Source organism: Dasypus novemcinctus, chromosome X (genome assembly GCF_030445035.2).
Source record: "Dasypus novemcinctus isolate mDasNov1 chromosome X, mDasNov1.1.hap2, whole genome shotgun sequence".
NCBI lineage: Eukaryota > Metazoa > Chordata > Mammalia > Cingulata > Dasypodidae > Dasypus > Dasypus novemcinctus.
Genome location: NC_080704.1, coordinates 86,261,316 through 86,282,267, shown reverse-complemented (window position 1 = coordinate 86,282,267; position 20,952 = coordinate 86,261,316). Strand labels below are relative to the sequence as shown.

The following is a 20,952-nucleotide window of genomic DNA, read 5'->3' as shown; positions in this document are numbered from 1 at the left end:
CCATTCTGGGACAACTGTTAAGGACAATAGAGAATGGAAATCCTCCAAATGCACAGAATGTTGAGGAGTGAACTTGCTGGTTTACTTTGCTGGATGGAGAATGGCCATAGGTAAGAATCTGTAATAATTTATGGGTTTTGGTCAATGGTTTGGCAGGAAGGAATGAGATTAGAAAATCAGGGACAAGGTGGTCTTGGGAACAGATCTATGGATAGAAGTCTCCAGATGGGAATCGAATGTGAAGATATTGTGACCTATATAAATGCTGAACAAAGGATGACCTCAGCAGAGGAAAATTACAAAAATCAGGAGGTTAAGAAGACCCATTCTGTGGATATAAGTCAGTCTTCTTCTACAGTCACTCCTGTCATTATGTAATTGGCTCATGAACAAAGTAGCCTTGTGGCAGAGATGAAGGTTATTTGATGACTTTATAATGTGTCAGCTAGGCTGAACTACATTTCCAAGAACTCCATTTTGTGTATGTTTCCAGTTAGGATGGTCCACTAGGGAGATTCTCCAAATATTGGAAGGTGAAAGATAAGGAAACACCAGGTTTTTGGCAACATGAGCATTTTATTGCTGATTTTCTAACTTATCAGAATGAAGCAACTGCTGATGAGTGAGTTGTTTGTGTTTAGCTCCATGGCAAACTGTCCTGACTTCTGCATTCTTCAATATTAAAGGCAACAAGAATTGACATGGGCTTCAGTCATCCTGTGGAGTTTCAGCTTGTGTCCATGAGGTTCCAACCTTCTCATGGTCTCCCCACCCACCTTCCCTCGGAATTTCAATCTCCTGATGTGGACAAAGCTCTACAGGATCTGTTGAACTAGTGCTGACATTAGTGTATGCCAATTCCTTGTAATATCTATTTGTATATATTGTATTTATCTACCTATCTTTCTAAATTTCTATCTATCTATCTATCTATCTATCTATCTATCTATCTATCTATCTATCTATCTATTTATCTCTCTCTCTCTCTCTCTTTCTCTCTCTCTCTCTCTCTCTCTCTCTCTCTCTATCTATCTATCTATCTATCTCATCTCCTCCTGGTTCTGTTTCTTTCATTGATCCATGAAAAACGCAGGAATTGTTTTGTGGATAGGCCCTCTCCTTTGTGCATAATTCTTCTTGATATTTGGGATAGGATTGCCCTAACCTCCTCCTATCTCCAGTGACTTCAGCCAAGATGATAACATTGTCGGTCAAAATGGAAAGGAATCCACTCAGACAGGTGACATTTCTGAAATTCAAAGAGATGCTGTCTATTAAGCCAAATTTATTAACTAAATTTCCAGTCACAAGTGAAGGCAGTGATTTACCTGGTAATTTCTTTAACAAACTCATGATAAGTGGCCCTCTGACATAAATATGAACATTTGGGGGAAATGCTGGCTTCACCATAGAATCGAAGGGATATATTTTCTGGGGGAAATTTTGTTATATGTGAATTCCAAGTGATAACAAGGTATAAAAACCGTATTGAAAAGGCTGATCTCCAACCTTACATCTTTCAGTCTCCAAGGTTACAGAGGCAGACCTTGCATTCCAATTGTCATATTGATGATGTCATCCATAACAAAATAATGGGCATTGGAAGAGATGTCCCTCTGGGTGTAGTATCTATTCAACTTATAGAGATCAAAGAATGTTTCTTAGGAAATTATGCTTATTTTCTTTCCTCCCACCATTGGATGTTAAAACCAAATTTTACAATTTGGAGATGGATAACTTATTTCTTGAAGTCCAGATTCAGAATATTTCTTCAACAACTGTATTTATACAGAAGGTTTTCTTAGATCCATCTTTAATGTTCACTGCAGCAGAATTAAACACTCTCAACCAAACTGGAGAAGATGAATGCACCTTTGGTACTAGGACATTTTTGCAATCAATGGAAGGACGCCAGTACTTATACCACCTGCAGCTCAAGCAGGAATTTTCGGAGAAAGCTGCTATCACTAGAGGACTAACAAAAATGGGAAAATTGGATATAATGTGGAAAAAAAATCTAGGTGAAATGGCAATTCTACAAACAGTCCACCTTGAAAGAGAAGCTCCAGGTTATGGAAACATGAGGCTGTCTTTGGAGACAATCCCAGATACTGTAATTCTAGAAGAACCTTTTCAAATTACCTGTAAGATAACAAACTACAGTGATAGGAAAGTGAAATTGGCTTTGAAAATGTATGATAAAGATTCTATTCGTTGGTGTGGAAGTTCAGGACGGTATCTTGGAAAGCTCTCTCCAAATTCATCTCTTTGTTTTACTCTAACACTGTTGTCTTTAAAATTGGGCCTTCAAAGTGTCTCTGGGATACAGATAACAGAAAAATTATTAAAGAAAACATATGAATATGATGATATTGCGAAAGTTTTTGTAATACCTTCTATGGTTAAAATGAAAAGTTGAAAAAAATTTACAAACGTATGTTTTCCAGGGAGTTTCACAGAAAAACTTTTCATATTTTTGTTGGCAGCAAAATCATCAATAGCAAATATGCAGAAAATAGTCTTATTTCCTGAGATACTTTGAATAGCTTTGAGAATTAAACATTTGTTTATTTTAAAAACTATAATCTATTGATTTTATCTTATACAAAGTGCTTTTTATAGTTGCATATTTCCTCATTGTTATGACTTCATTGTCATTACACATGGTCATTTGGTTTTTCTTCTTTGAGAGTGAGGACACCATGTAAAAATTAGTATATCTGCTTTCAGGAATCCTTAATAACATTTGGCATTCAATGTTTCGGTACAGGAAGCATCAAGAGAATATATAAATATTTTAGAAATCATTTGATATTTTAATTAAAATAATTATCAAAGTTCAATTTATAAGATTTCAAATTGCTTATTTCATCTCTCCTAGTCAACAGAGAACTATCAATTGTGGTGCTTAAAATAATTGAGGATAATCCTCATTATTTAAAATTGTTGACATTTGCTACTTGGAAAGGACATAATCTTTTCTAATAGTACTCCAAATTCCTGGGGCAGTAACTTTGCCTGTATGCGACATTGAACTGGTTCTTTTTCATTTACTGGGGTTGGCAGAATTCTATTGAAGTAGTTGGCTTATTTTATCAGTTATTTTTCCTAAAGTGTGTACCTTGTTAAAACTGCTTGGATAACTCAGTTTGTTCTTAACAACTAGACAAATATCAGCCATTTATTTTGAGGTGAAAATGTGTCACTATTTCATGAGGAAGATTTGATGGCTTCATGAATTTTGGTAAGGGGTTTGGAATTCTAAACCAAAGAGATCACCTACCAAGTGAGTGGGAAGGTCAGGATTTATTCACAGCTCTCTCTCCCACAAAATCCTTAATTCCTGGTTATAGCTGATTCTGGCATGACATGTAGGTGTGTACTTATACTACCTGTTAAAAAAATTATTCTTCAAACTCTTATTCATTGAGCAATTTTTTTGTAGAAAAAATCAAACCACTTCAGATATTAGCTATTTATTGACTTTTGAGAATACAAGATACATACATCAGTGATGTTTTCTCTTAAACCTCTACCTCTTCATTGCTGTACTGTTAATGTTTAAGCACTAATTTCTGAGTGTGGAAACACTTCATGAATGCATTATCCATAGAAATAACAGAAATTAGAGGCTACTTACCCTTGTTCCTTTAGGCCACGGAATGGCAATGAATCTCTGCTGTTATTACCTTTGGGTTACTGCATTGCACCCTTCTAGCTTTCCTGACACACCTTTGTAAAAAAATCCCTTTTAACCTTGGCCATGTTCTCACTCCTCTAATGAGGACCTGAGTGGTAAACATGCATACACACTCAAACATATATATGCACACTGCACATATGCCACACAAAAACAGACTCCCAAAAGCACCCTAATAGAAACATTCCTATATTAAAAATGAACAACATCATGAAACAGCAAGTTGTGTAAGTGGAATATGAGAATTTATTGGATTCTTGAGAGAAAAGTGGATAACAAAGAAACACAAGAGATGATAGAGACACAGAGTAAAAAGTAGTTAGTGACCAGGCAATATATCATGGATTACATTTACTGCCATGTTTGGACATTTGACTTAAATTTTTGTGAATGTTCATTCTAAGACCTACAACTTCAAGGTTGTCTATGCATTTCCATTTCTCCTGCCCACCTGTGTTTCTCGCCTCCCCCTGCCCTCTGCTGTTTTTTGTTCTCTGTGTCCATTTGCTGTGTGATCTTCTGTATCTATTTCTCTTTTTGTCTTTTTTTAAAATTTATTTATTATTTTTTTAAATTACATTATGAAAAATATGAGGTCCCATTCAACCCCACCGCCCCCGCCCCCCACTCCCCCCACAGCAACACTCTCTCCCATCATCATGACACATCCATTGCACCTGGTAAGTTCATCTCTGAGCATCACTGCACCCCATAGTCAATGGTCCACATCATAGCCCAGACTCTCTCACGTTCCATCCAGTGGGCCCTGGGGGGATCTACAATGTCCCGTAATTGTCCGTGAAGCACTATCCAGGACAACTCCACGTCCCGAAAACGCCTCCACATCTCATCTCTTCCTCCCGTTCCCCACACCCAGCAGCCACCATGGCTACCGTTCCCACACCCATTCCACATTTTCTCTGTGGACATTGGATTGGTTGTGTCCATTGCACACCTATGTCAAGTGAGGGCTTAGATTCCACATGGGTACTGGATGCTCTCCTCCCACTTCCAGTTGTAGACACTCTAGGCTCCATGTTGTGGTGGTTGACCTTCTTCAACTCCATGTTAGCTGAGTGGAGTAAGTCCAATAAATCAAAGTGTAGGAGCTGAAGTCTGTTGAGGCTCTGGGCCTGGGTGTCATATTATCAGTCCAGAGATTCAAATCCCCTACATATATCTTAAACCCAGCACCAACTACAATTCCAATAAAGTAGCATGCAAGTCTTGTGAAAAGAGATCCCCTCTGAGTCCAATTCCATCATGCAGAAACACCAGCTCCAAAGAAGGGCCATCTGTCATGGCAGTGAACTCCTTCTGCCATGACCATAGAACCCATGGGTCTCTTTATCCCTCAAAAGAACCAATACCTGGGGTTGTATCTACCTTATCTGTCTCTTAGACTCTGTTCAGTTGTACATAGGGGTATTCCTTCCAACAACCTCCAGACTCTTTTTTAGAGACTCACAGCCTTATAATCTCATTTCTCCTTTCCATTTCCCCCTTACATTAGGTCAAACAGCTTCCCGAAGTCATGTTATTATATGTAGACAGGTATATTCTGCTGTTCCGCATTGAATCTTTAATTCAAGGTCATTTTCTAGTTGCTTCTTCAGCTGGTATGTGGTAGTGATCCCTCGGTGCCAAGGAGGCTCATCCCCGGGTGTCGTGTCCCCCGCTGGGGGGAATGCATCACATCTACATGCTGAGTTTGGCTGTGAGAGTGGCCACATTTGAGTAACATGAAGGTTGTCAGGAGGAAACCCCCAGGCACAATGCTACTCTAGGCCTTGTTCTTATTGCAGGTGTATAGGCTCAAAAGTGTAGCCATTAGTATCAAGAGCCCACTGTTGGGCCCTCCTTCCTTCCTGGTTCTTGCCATTGCACCTGGAGGATTGCTGCTGCTCTCCCAGGGCCCACAACAGTGACCCCCCGGCCAGGAGCCCAGTACCCCCCCAGCTGTTGTTTTTAATTGTTTCCACTATGAGTATATATAGACATTACCATATACCCTGGGCATATGCCCTGTATAACTCCCTGTCAACCATATATATCCTGTCAATAACATCCCATATCAGTATTCCTCCGCTGCCATTGTTGAACCACTCTGTGATCCAAAACTTCCCGTAAAGTGAATCCCAACATAATGTCAGCTTCACAAGAGTCTTAGATCACCGAAATTCATATATACAATATACAGTATTTCCCTAGATCCACCATAAAACCTTTTCCCTTCCACAGCAATAATCTTTTAACTTATTCATATCATATTTCCTGAAACTGATGTACAGATTCCAAAACTATAGTTTTCAAACAAGGTGACATTTGTGCTTACTATGTGGTCCATACTTTAGGTTGTACAGTTTTCTAAATTTTTTAGTTATCCTATGTTTTGTCTTATGGTTTTCATTATTAGTCTGTCGTCCCCTATATGTTTTTGGTGTAATATTAGCTGTTTTATATTCATCCTCGTGTATTCTCACTTAACTCCTCTTTTGCCCCCTTATTTACCTTTGTTCCATCCATTCCACATCCATTTTCCCCTCCCCTTAGGGCCCACAACGCCTGCCAATCTAATGCCCTGGGAGCCGTCCTTTCTCATGAGAGATACAGTTCTCTCTATTCGACGGCATTAGTCTTCCCCAGGATATGGGTCCACCCCACCCAATGGTAGAACCCACCTTGGCAAAATGAGCCTTCAGCTATTCCCTCCGGAGTCCGTCCCGCATCAGACCATACCCCCTGAGCATCCTAACCAGGTAACCCTCCTACTTATACTTTGATACGTTTTACTCAATATTTAGTTCTCAACGAACTTCTGACACTCTCCCATGTTCGTATGTTGCCCCTCCCTCCCACCTATTTCTTGGACAATATTACCCCTCTTCCCATCCCCAGCCCCCCTCAAACCCAGAAAACCCCACCCGAAGGTAACCCCTTGCCCCCATTTTGTCCCTTCTTTGTGCTCATACTTACCGCCAGCTCATCACAGATTCCACCCCTGCAGACATTAACTCACATCCTTCCTCCACCCCCCGATTTCCTGTAAGCCACTTTTCCAGACTCTAGCGCTCTGAGGCAGTTAACTTATTTCATATCATTGAGGTCATATAGTATTTGTCCTTCAATGCCTGGGTTGCTTCACTCAACATAAGATTCTCAAGATTCATCCATGTTATCACGTGCAATTGTAGTGTATTGGTTCTTACAGCTGAGTAGTATTCCATTGTGTGTATATACCACATTTTATTGATCCACTCATCTGTTGATGGACATTTGGATTGATTCCAACTTTTGGCGATAGTGAACAATGCTGCTATGAACATTGGTGTACATATATCGGTTTGTGTCCTTGTTTTCAGATCTGATGGGTATATACCCAGCAGTGGTATTGCTGGGTCATATGGCAAATCTATGGATAATTTTTTGAGAAACCACCAAACTGTCCTCCAGAATGGTTGGATCCTTCTGCATTCCCACCAGCAATGGATGAGTGTTCCCCTTTCTTCACATCCTCTCCAGCACTTGTATTCTACTGTTTTTTTCATGGCTGCCAATCTTATGGGAGTAAGATGGTATCTCATTGTAGTTTTGATTTGCATTTCCCTGATAGCTAGAGATTTGGAGTATTTTTTCATGTGCTTTTTAGCCATTTGTATTTCTTCTTTGGAGAAGTGTCTGTTTAAATCTTTTTCCCATTTTTTAAATGGGTTGTTTATCTTTTTGTTTTCAAGATATATGAGTTCTTTATATATGCAAGTTATAAGTCTCTTATCAGATATATGGTTGCCAAATATTTTCTCCCATTGTGTGGGTTGCCTTTTTACTTTCTTGACAAACTCCTTTGAGGTGCAGAAGGCTTTAATTTTGAGGAAGTCCCATTTATCTATTTGTTCTTTTGCTGCTCATGCTTTTGGTGTGATATTCTTGAAGCCATTTCCTATTACAAGGTCCTGTAGATGTTTCCCTACACTGCTTTCTAAGGTCTTTATGGTCTTGGCTCTTATATTTAGGTCTTTGATCCATCTTGAGTTGATCTTTGTATAAGGTGTGAGATGGTAATCCTCTTTCATTCTTCTACATATGGCTATCCAGTTCTCCAGGCACCATTTGTTGAATAGGCCATTCTCTCCCAGTTGAGAGGGTTTGGTGGCTTTATCGAATATTATATGGCTATATACATGAGGTTCTATATCTGAACTTTCAATTTGATTCCATTAGTCTGTGTGTCTCTCCTTATGCCAGTACCATGCTGTTTTCACTACTGTAGCTTTGTAGTATGTTTTGAAGTCAGGAAGTGTGATTCCTCCTATTTCGTTTTTCTTTTTCAATATGTCTTTGGCTATTTGGGGCCTCTTTCTATTCCAAATAAATTTCATAGTTAGTTTTTCTAGTTCCTTAAAGAAGGCTGTGTTGATTTTTATTGGGATTGCATTGAATGTGTAGATCAGTTTTGGTAGGATAGACATCTTAATAATATTCAGTCTTCCTATCCATGAACAGGGAATATTCTTCCATTTATTTAGGTCTTCTTTGACTTCCTTGAAAAATCTTGTATAGTTCTCAATGTATAAGTTTTTTACCTCTTTAGTTAAATTTATTCCTAAATATTTGATTTTTTAATTTACTATTGTGAATGGTATTTGTTTCTTGATTTCCTCCTGATCTTGCTCATTATTGGTGTACAAAAATGCTATTGATTTTTGTGCATTGATCTTATAACCTGCAACTTTGCTAAACTCATTTATGAGTTCTAGGAGCTTTGTTGCAGATCTCTCAGGGTTTTCTATATATAGGATCATGTCATCTGCAAATAATGAAATTTTGACTTCTTCCCTTCGAATTTGATTGCCTTTTATATCTGGTTCTTGTCTCAGTGCTCGAGCAAGTACTTCCAAGACAATGTTAAATAGGAGCGGAGACAATGGGCATCCTTGTCTTGTTCCTGAGTTTAGAGGGAAGGATTTCAGGATTTCGCCATTGTAAACAATGTTGGCTTTAGGTTTTTCATATATACGCTTTATCATGTTCAAAAAGTTTCCTTGTATTCCGATCTTTTGGAGTGTTTTTATCAGGAAAGGGTGCTGTATTTTGTCAAATGCCTTTTCTGCATCTATAGATATAATCATGTGGTTTTTTTCTCTCAATCTGTTTATATGGTGTATTACATTGATTGATTTTCTTATGTTGAACCATCCTTGCATACCTGGAATAAATCCCACTTGGTCATGGTGTATAATTCGTTTAATGTGTTGTTGAATATGATTAGCAAGTATTTTGTTAAGTATTTTTGCATCTAGGTTCATTAGAGAAATTGGTCTGTAATTTTCCTTTCTTGTGGTGTCTTTGTTTGGCTTTGGTACTAGGGTAATGTTGGCATCGTAAAAGGAATTAGGCAGTGTTCTTTCTGTTTCAATTTTTTGGAATAATTTCAACAGGATTGGTGTTAGTTCTTTCTGGAATGTTTTGTAGAATTCACCTGTGAAGCTGTCTGGCCCTGGGCTCTTCTTAGTTGGGAGATTTTTAATGACTGATTCTATCTCTTTGCTTGTGATTGGTTTGTTAAGATCATCAATTTCTTCTTTCATCAGTATGGGCTGCTTATGTGTTTCTAGGAATTTGTCCATTTCATCTAAATTGTCATTTTTGTTGGAATATAGTTTTTCAAAGTATCCTCTTATGATAGTCTTTGTTTCTGTGGGGTCAGTGGTGATATCACCTTTCTCATTTCTTATTTTGTGTATTTGCATCTTTTCTCTTTTTTTCTTTGTTAGTCTCGCTAAAGGTTTGTCAATTTTGTTGATCTTCTCAAAAAACCAGCTCTTGGTCTTGTTTATTTTTTCAAGTGCTTTCTTATTTTCTATTTCATTTAGTTCTGCTCTTATCTTTGTTATTTCCTTCCTTCTTCTTCCTGTTGGGTTACTTTGTTGTTGTTTTTCTAATTCCATCAAAAGTGCAGTTAGTTCTCCAATTTTTGCTCTTTCTTCTTTTTTGATATATGAATTTATGGCTATAAATTTCCCTCTCAGTACCGCTTTTGCTGCATCCCATAAATTTTGGTATGTTGTGTTATCATTATCATTTGTTTCAAGGTAGTCATTGATTTCTTTTGAGATTTCCTCTTTGACCCACTGTTTTTCTAAGAGTGTGCTGTTTATTTTCCAAATTGTCATGTGAAGTCTGGGTCTCTGTCCCTTGCAAATTTCCAGCTTCACTCCACTGTGGTCAGAGATATTGTTTTGTATGATTTCGATCTTTCTGAATTCATTAAGCCTTTCTTTGTGGCCTAGCATATGGTCAATCTTGGAGAATGTTCCATGTGCCTGGGAAAAATGTATATCCTGCTGTGTTTGGCTGTAATGATTTATATATGTCTATTAGATCCAGCTCTTCTAATATACTGTTCAAATGTTTTGTTTCTTTAGTGATTCTCTTTTGAGATGTTCTGTCCAGAGTTGATAGTGGTGTATTAAAATCCCCCACTGAAATTGTAGGTGCATCTATTCTTTCACTTATTTTTTCCAGCATTTGCCTCACATATTTAGAGGTGCCCTTGTTAGCAGCATAAATATTTATGATTGTTCGATCTTCTTGACAGATTGTCCCTTTCACTAAAATATAGTATCCTTCTTTGTCTCTCACAATTGTTTTGCATTTAAAGTCTATTTTGTCTGATATTAATATAGCTACTCCTGCCTTTTTTTGGTTGTTGTTTGCTTGTATGATTGTTTTCCAGCCATTCACTTTCAACCTCCTTGAGTTTCTGGGTCTAAGATGTGTCTCTTGTAGGCAGCATATAGATGGGTCGTATTTCCTTATACAGTGTCCCAGTCTGAATCTTTTGATAGGTGAGTTTAATCCGTTGACATTCAGTGTTATTACATTTAGAGTTATTTATGGTAGCCATATTTTGGTTGGATTTGTGTTTGTTATATTTTGTTTGTATTATTTTATTTTCCCCTTCTATTTTTGTCTTTCTTGTTGCTTTTACACTCTCCTCCATCTCTGACTGTCCTGTTTTTTTCCTTTCTTCCTGCAGAACTCCCTTAAAAATTTCTTGAAGGGGAGGTTTCTTGTTGATATACTCTTTCATTTTCTGTTTATCTGTGAATATTTTGAACTCTCCATCATTTTTGAATGCTAGTTTAGCTGGATACAGTATTCTTGGTTGGAAATTTTTTTCCTTTAGTACCTTGACTATATCATACCACTGCCTTCTTGCCTCCATCGTTTCAGATGAGAAATCAGCACTTAATCTTATGGAGTTTCCCTTGTATGTGATGGTTTTCTTTTCTCTTGCTGCTTTTAGAATTTTTTCTTTGTCTTGAGCATTGGATAATTTGACAAGTATATGTCTTGGGGTGGGCCTGTTGGGGTTTATGACCACTGGAGTGCGCTGTGCTTCTTGGATATGTACATCTGTCTCTTTCAGTAGATTTGGGAAGTTTTCATTCATTATTTCCTGCAACACTCCTTCTGACCCCTTTCCCTTCTCTTCTCCTTCTGGAATGCCTATAATACGTATGTTTGAGCATTTTGCATTATCATTCAGGTCCCTAAGTCCTATCTGGATTTTTTCTACCTTTTTATTAACCACTTCTACTATCTGTTTGATTTCCAATGCACTGTCTTCCACATCACTAATTCTCTGCTCTGCCTCTTCTAGTCTGCTGATATTTGCTGCAAGTGTATTTTTGATTTCTTGAATTGTGGTGTTCATTTCCATCATATCTGCTATTTTTTTGCGCATGTGTGCAATTTCCCCTCCAAGTGTTGTCTTCATGCTGTTAACCTCTTTCATTACTTCATCAAATTTGTCGGTGATAAATGTTCTGAGATCTTTCATTGCTTGTGCGAAGTCCTGCCCCCCTTCCTGATTTTTAGTTTGTTGATTGGATTCAGCCATGTTTTCCTGATAACTGGTTTGGTTTGTAGATTTTTGTTGCTGTCTTGTCAACATTTTTTCTTGACGGGTTTAATCAGTTCCTTAGCTTCTTTGTCTAGTCTTGGAGATTAATTAGCTGTTGTTTTTGCGTAAGTGTTATATCTTCTCTTTGTCACTTTGTTCTTTTTATTCCAATTTATTATTGCTAGTTAAGCTCACTTTAAAGGAAAGTATTAGTGCTGGTGAAAGGCAATTGTGTAAGGAAGGAAAAAGTGTGAAGTAGTTTTGGTGATATATGTTAACAAAGCAACAATATGAGTTCTGGGAGGATGGAGGTTAGATCATGTAAATTGTGTAGAGTTATAGTAGTAGGAAAGTACCTATAATGAGGTAGACAACTGAATATGGGAGGAATGTGGTACATACTAAGAGGCTATTGTTTTCGTGAGAGAGGGAAAGAGAAAAGAAAGGTAATAGTTTCAGGGATGAATACCAGATGGAAAACTAAATAAAGGTATTAGAAATTAAGAGTTAGACACTTTGTGGATCAAAGAAAGGGAGATGGAATATAGGAGAGATAGCAGATGGTGGAGGATATCAAGTTGTAGGGGAAAGGGGATAGTGTAGATAGGCTAAATCTATTCACAGAGAAATGAGGCAGTGGAGGGTGAGGAAACCCAGCAAATGTGAGGTATTTCCTGTAGGACCTTCCCTCCAAATCGATGTCCAGACACCTCTGGACCAGGAAAAATCCTGAAACAGCCCGGCCCCAAAGAGTCTCTGACGCCTCCCAGCCGATTCCCCCCAGGAACTAGTAACCGGGAAGTTCACTCAGCCGCCATCTTGCCTCTCTCCTCCAGAATCCTCTTTTTGTCTTCTCTTCTCATTTTTCTCCTCTAGGATTCACCAGGATTCCAACCTGGGGACCTCTGATGTGGAAAGAGGTTTCTTGTCACTTGTGTCACCTCAGATCTTGGTTTGTGTTGCACCTCACCTTGGCTCTCCTCTTTGTCTCTCTTTTGTTACATCATCTTGCTATGTGATTCAATTGCATGAGCACTGGTTCACTGTGTGAGCACTTGGCTTGCTGTGCAGGCACTCGGCTGGCCATGCAGGCACTGGTTCACAGCACAGGGATGCTTTTTTTTTACCATGAGGCCCCAGGGATTGAACCTAGGTCCTCCCATATGGTAGGTGGAAACATAATCAATTGAGCCACATCTGCTTCCACCACCTATGTTTTTAATTCCAAAAATACATGGATGATGGTAATTGAACCAGTTTGGAATTCTCTGCATTCATTCAGGCAAGAAATGAAAGGATTTCAATAGGACATTTTTAGCATGCTTGTAGAAGTAGGTACAGAGAGAAACATGATTAAGGAACTAAATCAGGAGTCCTCCAAGATCAATACAGTACCTTGGTCTTGTGCCTTGTCTATGTTTTCTCTGAGTCTATAGATGGTTTGTATCTGAGAGTGTTTTAGGGCAATATAATTTTTTCTTTTGTTACAATTAGAAAAGTGCCAAAATTAAGTACTCTTAGTACCTTTCTGGCTGACTTGGCCCTTTCACTTATTTTCTTGCTAAGGTTTCTAGCATGGGTGGCTGAAGATAGAAAGTTTCTTGTCTGAACAAGAGAACATGAAAATATTAGTAGGAATAGCTGAAGTCAGGGATCAGGAAAAACAGCATCACAGAATGGTTAAGAAAGCATATCTTCTACAATAAAACTATTGGGATTACTAATGGAAGAAACTGTAGCATTGATGTGGAAAAAGTGGCCATGGTAGCTGCTGAGGCTAGGGAGAGGGAAGAAGAAATATGATGTGGAGGCATTTTCAGGAGTTGGAGATGTCCTGGGTGGTACTGCAGGGACAGATTCTGGACATTGTATGTCCTGCCATGGCTCACTGGGTGGACAGAGAGAGAGTGTAAACTACAATGTAAACCACTATCTATGTGGTGCAGCAGTGCTCCAAAATGTATTCACCAAATGCAATGAATGTGCCATGATGATGAAAGAGGTTGTTAATGTGGGAGGAGTGGGATGATGGGGGTGGGAGTTAAATGGAAGCGTCATATTTTTTTAATGTAACATTTAAAAAAATAAAGAAGGGAAAAAAGGTTAAAAAAAGAAAAAAAGGACAACTATAACAGAATGAGACAGGTGCTGAAACCTGGAAAACTTCCATTTGAATCGCGTCTCTACTTTATGTATACTGTTTAACCTGAACATGTTTAATTGATGTCTTTTGACCTTTGTTTCCTCATTGCTAAAATGGTTACCAAAAAAAAAAAATGAGCTGAAATCTTTATTGTGCCTTTATTACATATAAGGCCCTCTATATGGATATTCCAATTTAATTCTTCCAACAACCTTATAAGTACAATTATTGCCAAACCCTTTTAAAGATGATGTCAGTGAGTAGCAGTAGTCATACACACATCTATCTCACTTTGAGTATAAGCCCATGTTTTTATCTTGTACACTAGATTGGATGAAGGAACTAATTTATGGTCTTCCACTAGAACAAGGAACAGTCCTTTCTTTAACTGATACCTTATGTATATAATGGAGTGGGGACCATGACAATCCTGGTGGTATGAAGTCTGTAAAATTTCCTCCCTCTTTTGGTTGGTGAGAAGTAGTGGTCTGATTTGGGAGTGAATCAAGATAGAGTATCATCACTTGTACTTCTAGCTTTTTAGTTAGTTTCATCTGATCAGACAGGTCTTTGTCTAAGTTTTTACATAGAATTTCCTGAGACTCTCCTAATCATTCCTACAGATTTTGGCCAAGCCATTCCATTCCTAGGTGAGGGGATGAGATTATATGGTAAACACCCTATATGATGCAACTATGTGTATGGCAGAGTTCATTCCAAAGGTCTAACAAGTCCTTAAGTAGCCAGAGAATAGGAATCAAATAATCTGGTCAGGTGCCTGTCCTACTCCCTTCATGCTTTCTCTGTCATGATTTAGCCACACTTCAAAGATAATCCATGGCACAGGGTATCAGCATTACCAATAGATTTCTACACACAGATCTTTTTATTTTTTAAATTACTTATTTAATCATCTATGGTATGAATGTATTATCACACTACTTGAAGGAGTGGTTCCCAAGGTGCTACTAGCACAAGGGAATCCTTAGCCTTGACTACCAACTTCACTCAAATTATCTGCCATGAGAGGGAGCTACTTGGGACATAAGGAGTAAGTGTGGGTCAGGATTCTAAGTGTCCTTTGAAGGTAGACAAGTCCTTCCCAGACTTCACTACTAAATATTGACCTGATAAACACTGCCAGAATTCACCAGAGTTTAAGTCTGGTTCTCTGAGAATAGGTCCCTCCAGCTGTTTTCAGAGTTTTCTCATCTATGCCTGAATCAGCTACAAATTGCTGCTTGGGATGAGACCCAAAGAAATCATCATTTATGTGGACCACACACTTGGCCAAGGAGCACAGGAACAGGACCAAATTAAGTGCTTAATAAATATTAGATGTTTTTTATAGTTCTTATCTTACATTTGGTGTATTTCCCCCCATCCCACCCTATCATTTTTAGGACAGCAGTTGTAAACTTACAAAACAATCATGCACATGTGCAGAATTCACAAACAACACCCCTCTATCAACACACCACACAGTGGTGGGACATTTGTTACAGATAAGATAATATCATCTGATTGTTACCACGTTCATAGTGTACCTTTGGCACACATTTTCCATACTGCCCCATTATCAACACAGTACATCTTTGGAATAGATGGAAGAATATTATATTATTACTGCTCGCCACAGTCCATAGGTCACTCCACTTGTATTTTTCCCATGCTTCTCCAGATTCCCACAACTGTGCTATAGTGATGTACATTTGCTCTAGCTAACAAAGGATACACTTGCATCTGAACCATCATCCACTATTCTCATTCACCTCTTGGATTACCATACTACTCAGTTCCTAGTTTATTCTCTAGCATTCTGTCAATTGGCATTTATATACCTAGACTACCATTTTCAGCCAGATAATCATTTATAAACTACTTGTTACTCAGTGTGTGTTACCATCCACTCTATACATTTCCATACTTTTACAGTAAAGCTAATTAAAACTATATATTAAACACCAGTAGTCCATCTTGGTCCTCTTTTTACCACGTTTAAGATTCCACTACCTATCACCAGGTCTTGAATATATTTTCCTACAGTTTCTTCTAGAAGCTTTATGGTTATTATTTTTATTTTTAGGGGCTTGATCCATTCTGAGTTAATTTTGGATAAGGTGTGAGATAGGGGTCCTCTTTCATTCTTTTGGCTATGGATACCCAGTTCTTTCAGCACTGTTTGTTGGATAGACTGTTCTGCCCAAGTTGTGTGGGTTTGACAGTCTAGTTAAAAAATACTTGACCATACATGTGAGGGTGTGTTTCTGAATCAACATTTTGGTTCCATTGGTCTATGTGTATGTGTTTTTTATTATTTTTTGAAAATTTTATTTTATTTCTCTCTTTATTTTTTTAAATGTTACATTAAAAAATATGAAGTTCCCATTTAACTCCCACCCCCCCTCATCCCACTCCTCCCACATTAACAACCTCTTTCATCATCATGGCACATTCATTGCATTTGGTGAATACATTTTGGAGCACTGCTGTACCACATAGATAGTGGTTTACATTGTAGTTTACACTCTCCCCCAGTCCACCCAGTGGGCCATGGCAGGACATACAATGTCCATCATCTATCCCTGCAGTACCTTTTTAATTATCTTTTTTAAAAAGTTAATAGATCACATAAAATGGTACATTAAAAAACATAAGAGGTTCACATATACCTCACTCCCCATGCCCTACCTCATCATTTTTATTGTATTTTTTGAAAATACATACATAGATCACAAAAGATGTTACATTAAAAAATATAAGAGTTTCCCATGCACCCCCACCCCCATCCCACTCCTCTCACATCAACAACCACTTTCATCATTGTGGCACATTCATTGCAATTGGTAAATACATTTGCAGCACTGCTGAACCACATTTATAATAGTTTACATTCTGGTTTACACTCTCCTCCAGTACATTCAGTGGGTTATGGCAGGATTTACAATGTACCATACTGTTTTTAACATTGTAGCTAGGTAATATGATTTAAATCTGGAGATGGGAGTTTGCTTTTCCTTTTTAAATGTTTCAGGCTATTCAGGACCCCTTACCCTTCCAAATAAATTTGATAATCATGTTTTCAATTTTTAAAAATGCTGGTGGAAACTTTTTTGGGATTGCATTGAATCTGTATATCAATTTGAGTAGAATTGACATCTTAATGATATTTAGTCTTCCAATCCATGTGCACAGAATGTTCTTCCAGTTATTCAGACTTTTCAAAAAAATTTCTTTTAACATTGACTTGCAGTTTTATGGATACGAATGTTTTACATTGTTAGTTAAGTTTATTCGTGACTAGTTGAGTTTCATCTGTCATATTTTATTTTCACCACTCTTTTTTTTAAATTTATTTCTCTCCCTTCCCCCCCCACCCTGGTTTCTGTTCTCTGTGTCTATTTGCTGTGTCTTCTTTGTCCGCTTCTGTCATTGTCGATGGCACGGGAATCTGTGTTTCCTTTTGTGTTTCTTTTTTGTTGCATCATCTTGTCATGTCAGCTCTCCTTGTGTGCAGCACCATTCTTGGGCAGGCTGCACTTTCTTTCGTGCTGGGCAGCTCTCCTTACACGGTGCACTCCTTGCGTGTGGGGCTCCCTTATGCGGAGACACCCCTGTGTGGCACTGCACTCCTTGCACGCATCAGCACTGTGCATGGGCCAGCTCCACACAGGTCAAGGAGACCCGGGATTTGAACCGTGGAACTCCCATGTTCACTACTCTTTTGACACTTTTATTTACTTTTATTGATATAATCTTCATTTCTAGACTCTCTTCCAGGTCTCTCCTGTTTTTTTTCTTTTCAGGCTTTAGCACACCCTTTAGTATTTCCTGAAAATCTGGTCTCTTGCTTAGAAATTCTGTTTCTGTTTATCTGTGAATATTCTAAACTCGCCCTCATTTTTTAAAGAAAGTCTTGCTGGATACAAGATTCTTGGTTGTAAATTTTTCTCTTGTAGTATCTTAAATATATCAGACCACAGTCTTCTTGCCTACATGCTTTCTGGTGAGAAATAAGCACTTAATCTTATTGGATATCCCTTATATGTTATGCAATGCTTTTCTCTTGCTATTCTTAGAATTCTCTTTGTCACTGGCATTTGCCGTTCTCATTAGTATGCGTCTTGGAGTTGGTCTATTTGGATTTTTTCAGATGGGAGTATGTTGTGCCTCTTGTACATGGATATGTATGTTCTTCCATAGTTTGGGAAATTTTCTACCATTATTTCTTCAAATATTCCTTCTGCCCTTTTCCCTTTTATTCTCCCTCTGAAGCACCCATGACACATATGTTTCCACATTTCTTTGCTGTCATTTAGTTCCCTGAGACCCTCTTCAATTTTTGCCATTCTGTTCTTTATCTATTCTTGTGTATGTTCACTTTCAAAGGCCATTATTTCAAGCTCACCAAACAGTTCTTCTGCCTCCTCAAATCTGCTGTTATATGTCTACAGTGTATTTTATTTCATTTATTGTACCTTTCATTCCCATAAGATCTGCTATTTTTCTATGTGTGCTTTCAAATTCTTCTTTATGCTTGTCAAATATCTTCTTAATATCCTTACTCTCTTTAGCCACCCCATTGAATTTATTAAGGAGATTTGTTTGAACTTCTACGATTAGTTGTCTCAACTCCTTTATGTCATCTGGAGGCTTATCTTGTTCCTTTAACTAGGCCATATCTTCCTGTTTCTTGGTGTGGATTGTAATTTTTTGTTGCTGTCTTGGCATCTGGCTTACTATAGTATTTATTCTGGGTGCAGTTTTTCTCTCTAGTGCTTCCTGCCCTTTCTCCCTTACTGGTTGTGCAGTAGGAGCCAAGGATATAGTTGGTGCTATAAGCTGTGGAGGCTCAAGCTGCCCTCATTGCCCCATGGACTGATGGAGCTTCTCCTATCTTTCCTTTTGCCAAGGGTAATGACAAAGTCACAATTGTGTGGAGTAATCCAAATCATGCACACCTAGACTGTAGTTGCCCAGAGAGACTGATGAAGCTTCATGCCTCTTTGTCCCCTGCCTGAGGCACAAATGGAACTGCAGGCAGGCAGCAATCTATGCAGTGTGGGTTCAAGATGACAACAGTTGCCCCAGGAGACTTCCAATTTTTCAGTCTGTTCCAGTCATATGTACCTGCAGTTACACGAATAGACTGGTGCAGGACCTGCCAGCCTCCTCCCTCCCAGAGTTGGGGCTGAAGCTTAGCCTAGGGCCACAGGCCCATCTGGGTGAAAGAAACTGGTTCCTACTGTCACTGATTTTTGGTCAGACAGGCTTCACCTAATGCTGGGTGGAGTCAAAATCCTGGCCATGACGTCTTTCCGACTTGGACAGGTTCAAACGTTAGCTATTCTTAGCTCACCAAATTTACTCATCAGTAGCTGAAATTGGTGCCCAACCATCTCTTTCTCCCTCATTTTTTGGAAGTGAAGCTTTCAGTTCCAGCCTCAGAACAGCTCCTGAGGCAGCTTGTGCCTCCAGTGGAGGATGAGCACTGGCCTCCTTGTAGTGGAGCCCTCTACTTATCAATCTTCAATACACATGTGCAGTCTCCTTCCTCCATTCCTTCAAGGATATGGCAGGATGCTCTTCTGGACTCCTGGATCCCACAAACATGTGTGTCAGCTATCTCCAGATAGATCTAGGTGTTTGCTAACAGTCCTGTAGCAGGAGCTGACTCTAGGAGCTCTATACTTCACTGCCATCTTGCTGATTGTTCAATGTTAGGTGTTTTATTTTTATATATCATCTGTTCAGGTTTCTAGGACAGTAGAAATGTGAGCATGTATATGAAACTCAGTGATTAAAATAAAACTCAATGATATTATTCACCAGAGCAGCATACATATGACCTCTGTATTTGTTAACTGAGAACAGCTTTTATTGATTAACCTACCTATCAGAAATGAGGAGAAAGAAAAATGACAACTGGGGTGCCACTTGCCACTATCCAACACAGTTAGAAATGTTACGCTGAGGTTAGGATGCAATGAGAGTCAAGGTGATGGTGAACACATAATATTTCTAGGAGGAAATGCTCTAAACTTGACTCAGTACATACAATATCAGTCAGGTGATAAGGAAGAAGTTGGAAATTTAGAAACACATTTGAAACCCCCCCACTCCAAGTTCTTCCATTTTCTAGCTGTATTATAGCTTTAGTTTCCTCATTGAATAACAGGCCCACAGTGTTGTTCTGAGACTTGAGATATAGTATGAACAGAAGGTTGGCTTAACCCTTCATACTAATGACTATGCTTGTGAGCTTGTGCACCTGAAATAAGAACAAGGCCTAGAGCTGCAGGGTGCCTAAGAGTTACCTCCTGAGAGCCCCCATGTTGCTTAAATGTGGCCAGTCTCAAAGCAAAACTCAGCATGCAAATGCGTTGCCTTCCCCCCAATGTGGGACATGATTCCCAGGGATGAGCCTTCCTGGCACCGAGGGATTACTACCAAGTACCAGCTGATGATGTAACTAGAAAATGACCTTGAATTAAAGGGTCAACTCGGACCAGCAGAATATCACAATCTACATATAATACCAGGAGTTAAAAATGCTTTTTGACCTGAATCAAAGGGGGAAATTGAAAGGAAGAATGAGTTAATATGGCTATGAGTCTCCAAAAAGAGCCAGGAGATTTTCAGAGGGGATGCCCTTATGCACACCTCGGCAGAGTCCCAGAGACAGATAAAGTAGACACAACCCCAGGTATTCGTTCTTCTGAGGGTTACAGAGACCCACAGGTCCAATGGTCATGGCAGACGGAGTTCAGTGCCATGTCAGTTGGCCCTACTTGGGAGTTTGTGTTTCTGTGTGATGGAGCTGGTCTCAGATGTGATCTTTTTTCACAAGCCTCTCCTGTTACTTTTACTGGAACTGTAGTTGATGCTGGGGTTTAATGTATACCCAGGGGACCCGACTCTCTGGACTGACCATGTGATAGCCAGGCCCTGAGCCTCAACAGACTTCAGCTCCTACACTCTGGTTTATTGGACTTACCCCACTCAGCTAAAATGGAGTTGAAGAAGGTCAACCACCACACCAGGGAGCCAAGAGCACCTACAACTGAAAGCAGGAGAATTGCATCCAGCATCCATGTGGAATCTAAGGCCCCTCTTGATATAGAAGTGGAGTGGACACAACCATTTCAAGGTCCACAGGATGGAGGAATAGAGTATGGATTACAGTGGACTTACTGATAT

At 38.9% G+C, this 20,952-nt stretch overlaps 1 protein-coding gene across 1 annotated transcript; it reads left to right on the top strand.

Annotated features, from left to right (window-relative positions):
- The first annotated feature begins 225 nt into the window (after positions 1-225).
- On the top strand, positions 226-2,419 carry LOC101419161 (trafficking protein particle complex subunit 13-like). The gene is given in 3 exon segments (XM_012523615.2): positions 226-312; positions 1,524-1,619; positions 1,622-2,419. Coding segments are annotated over 3 exon segments (981 nt in total).
- Positions 2,420-20,952: the final 18,533 nt, after the last annotated feature.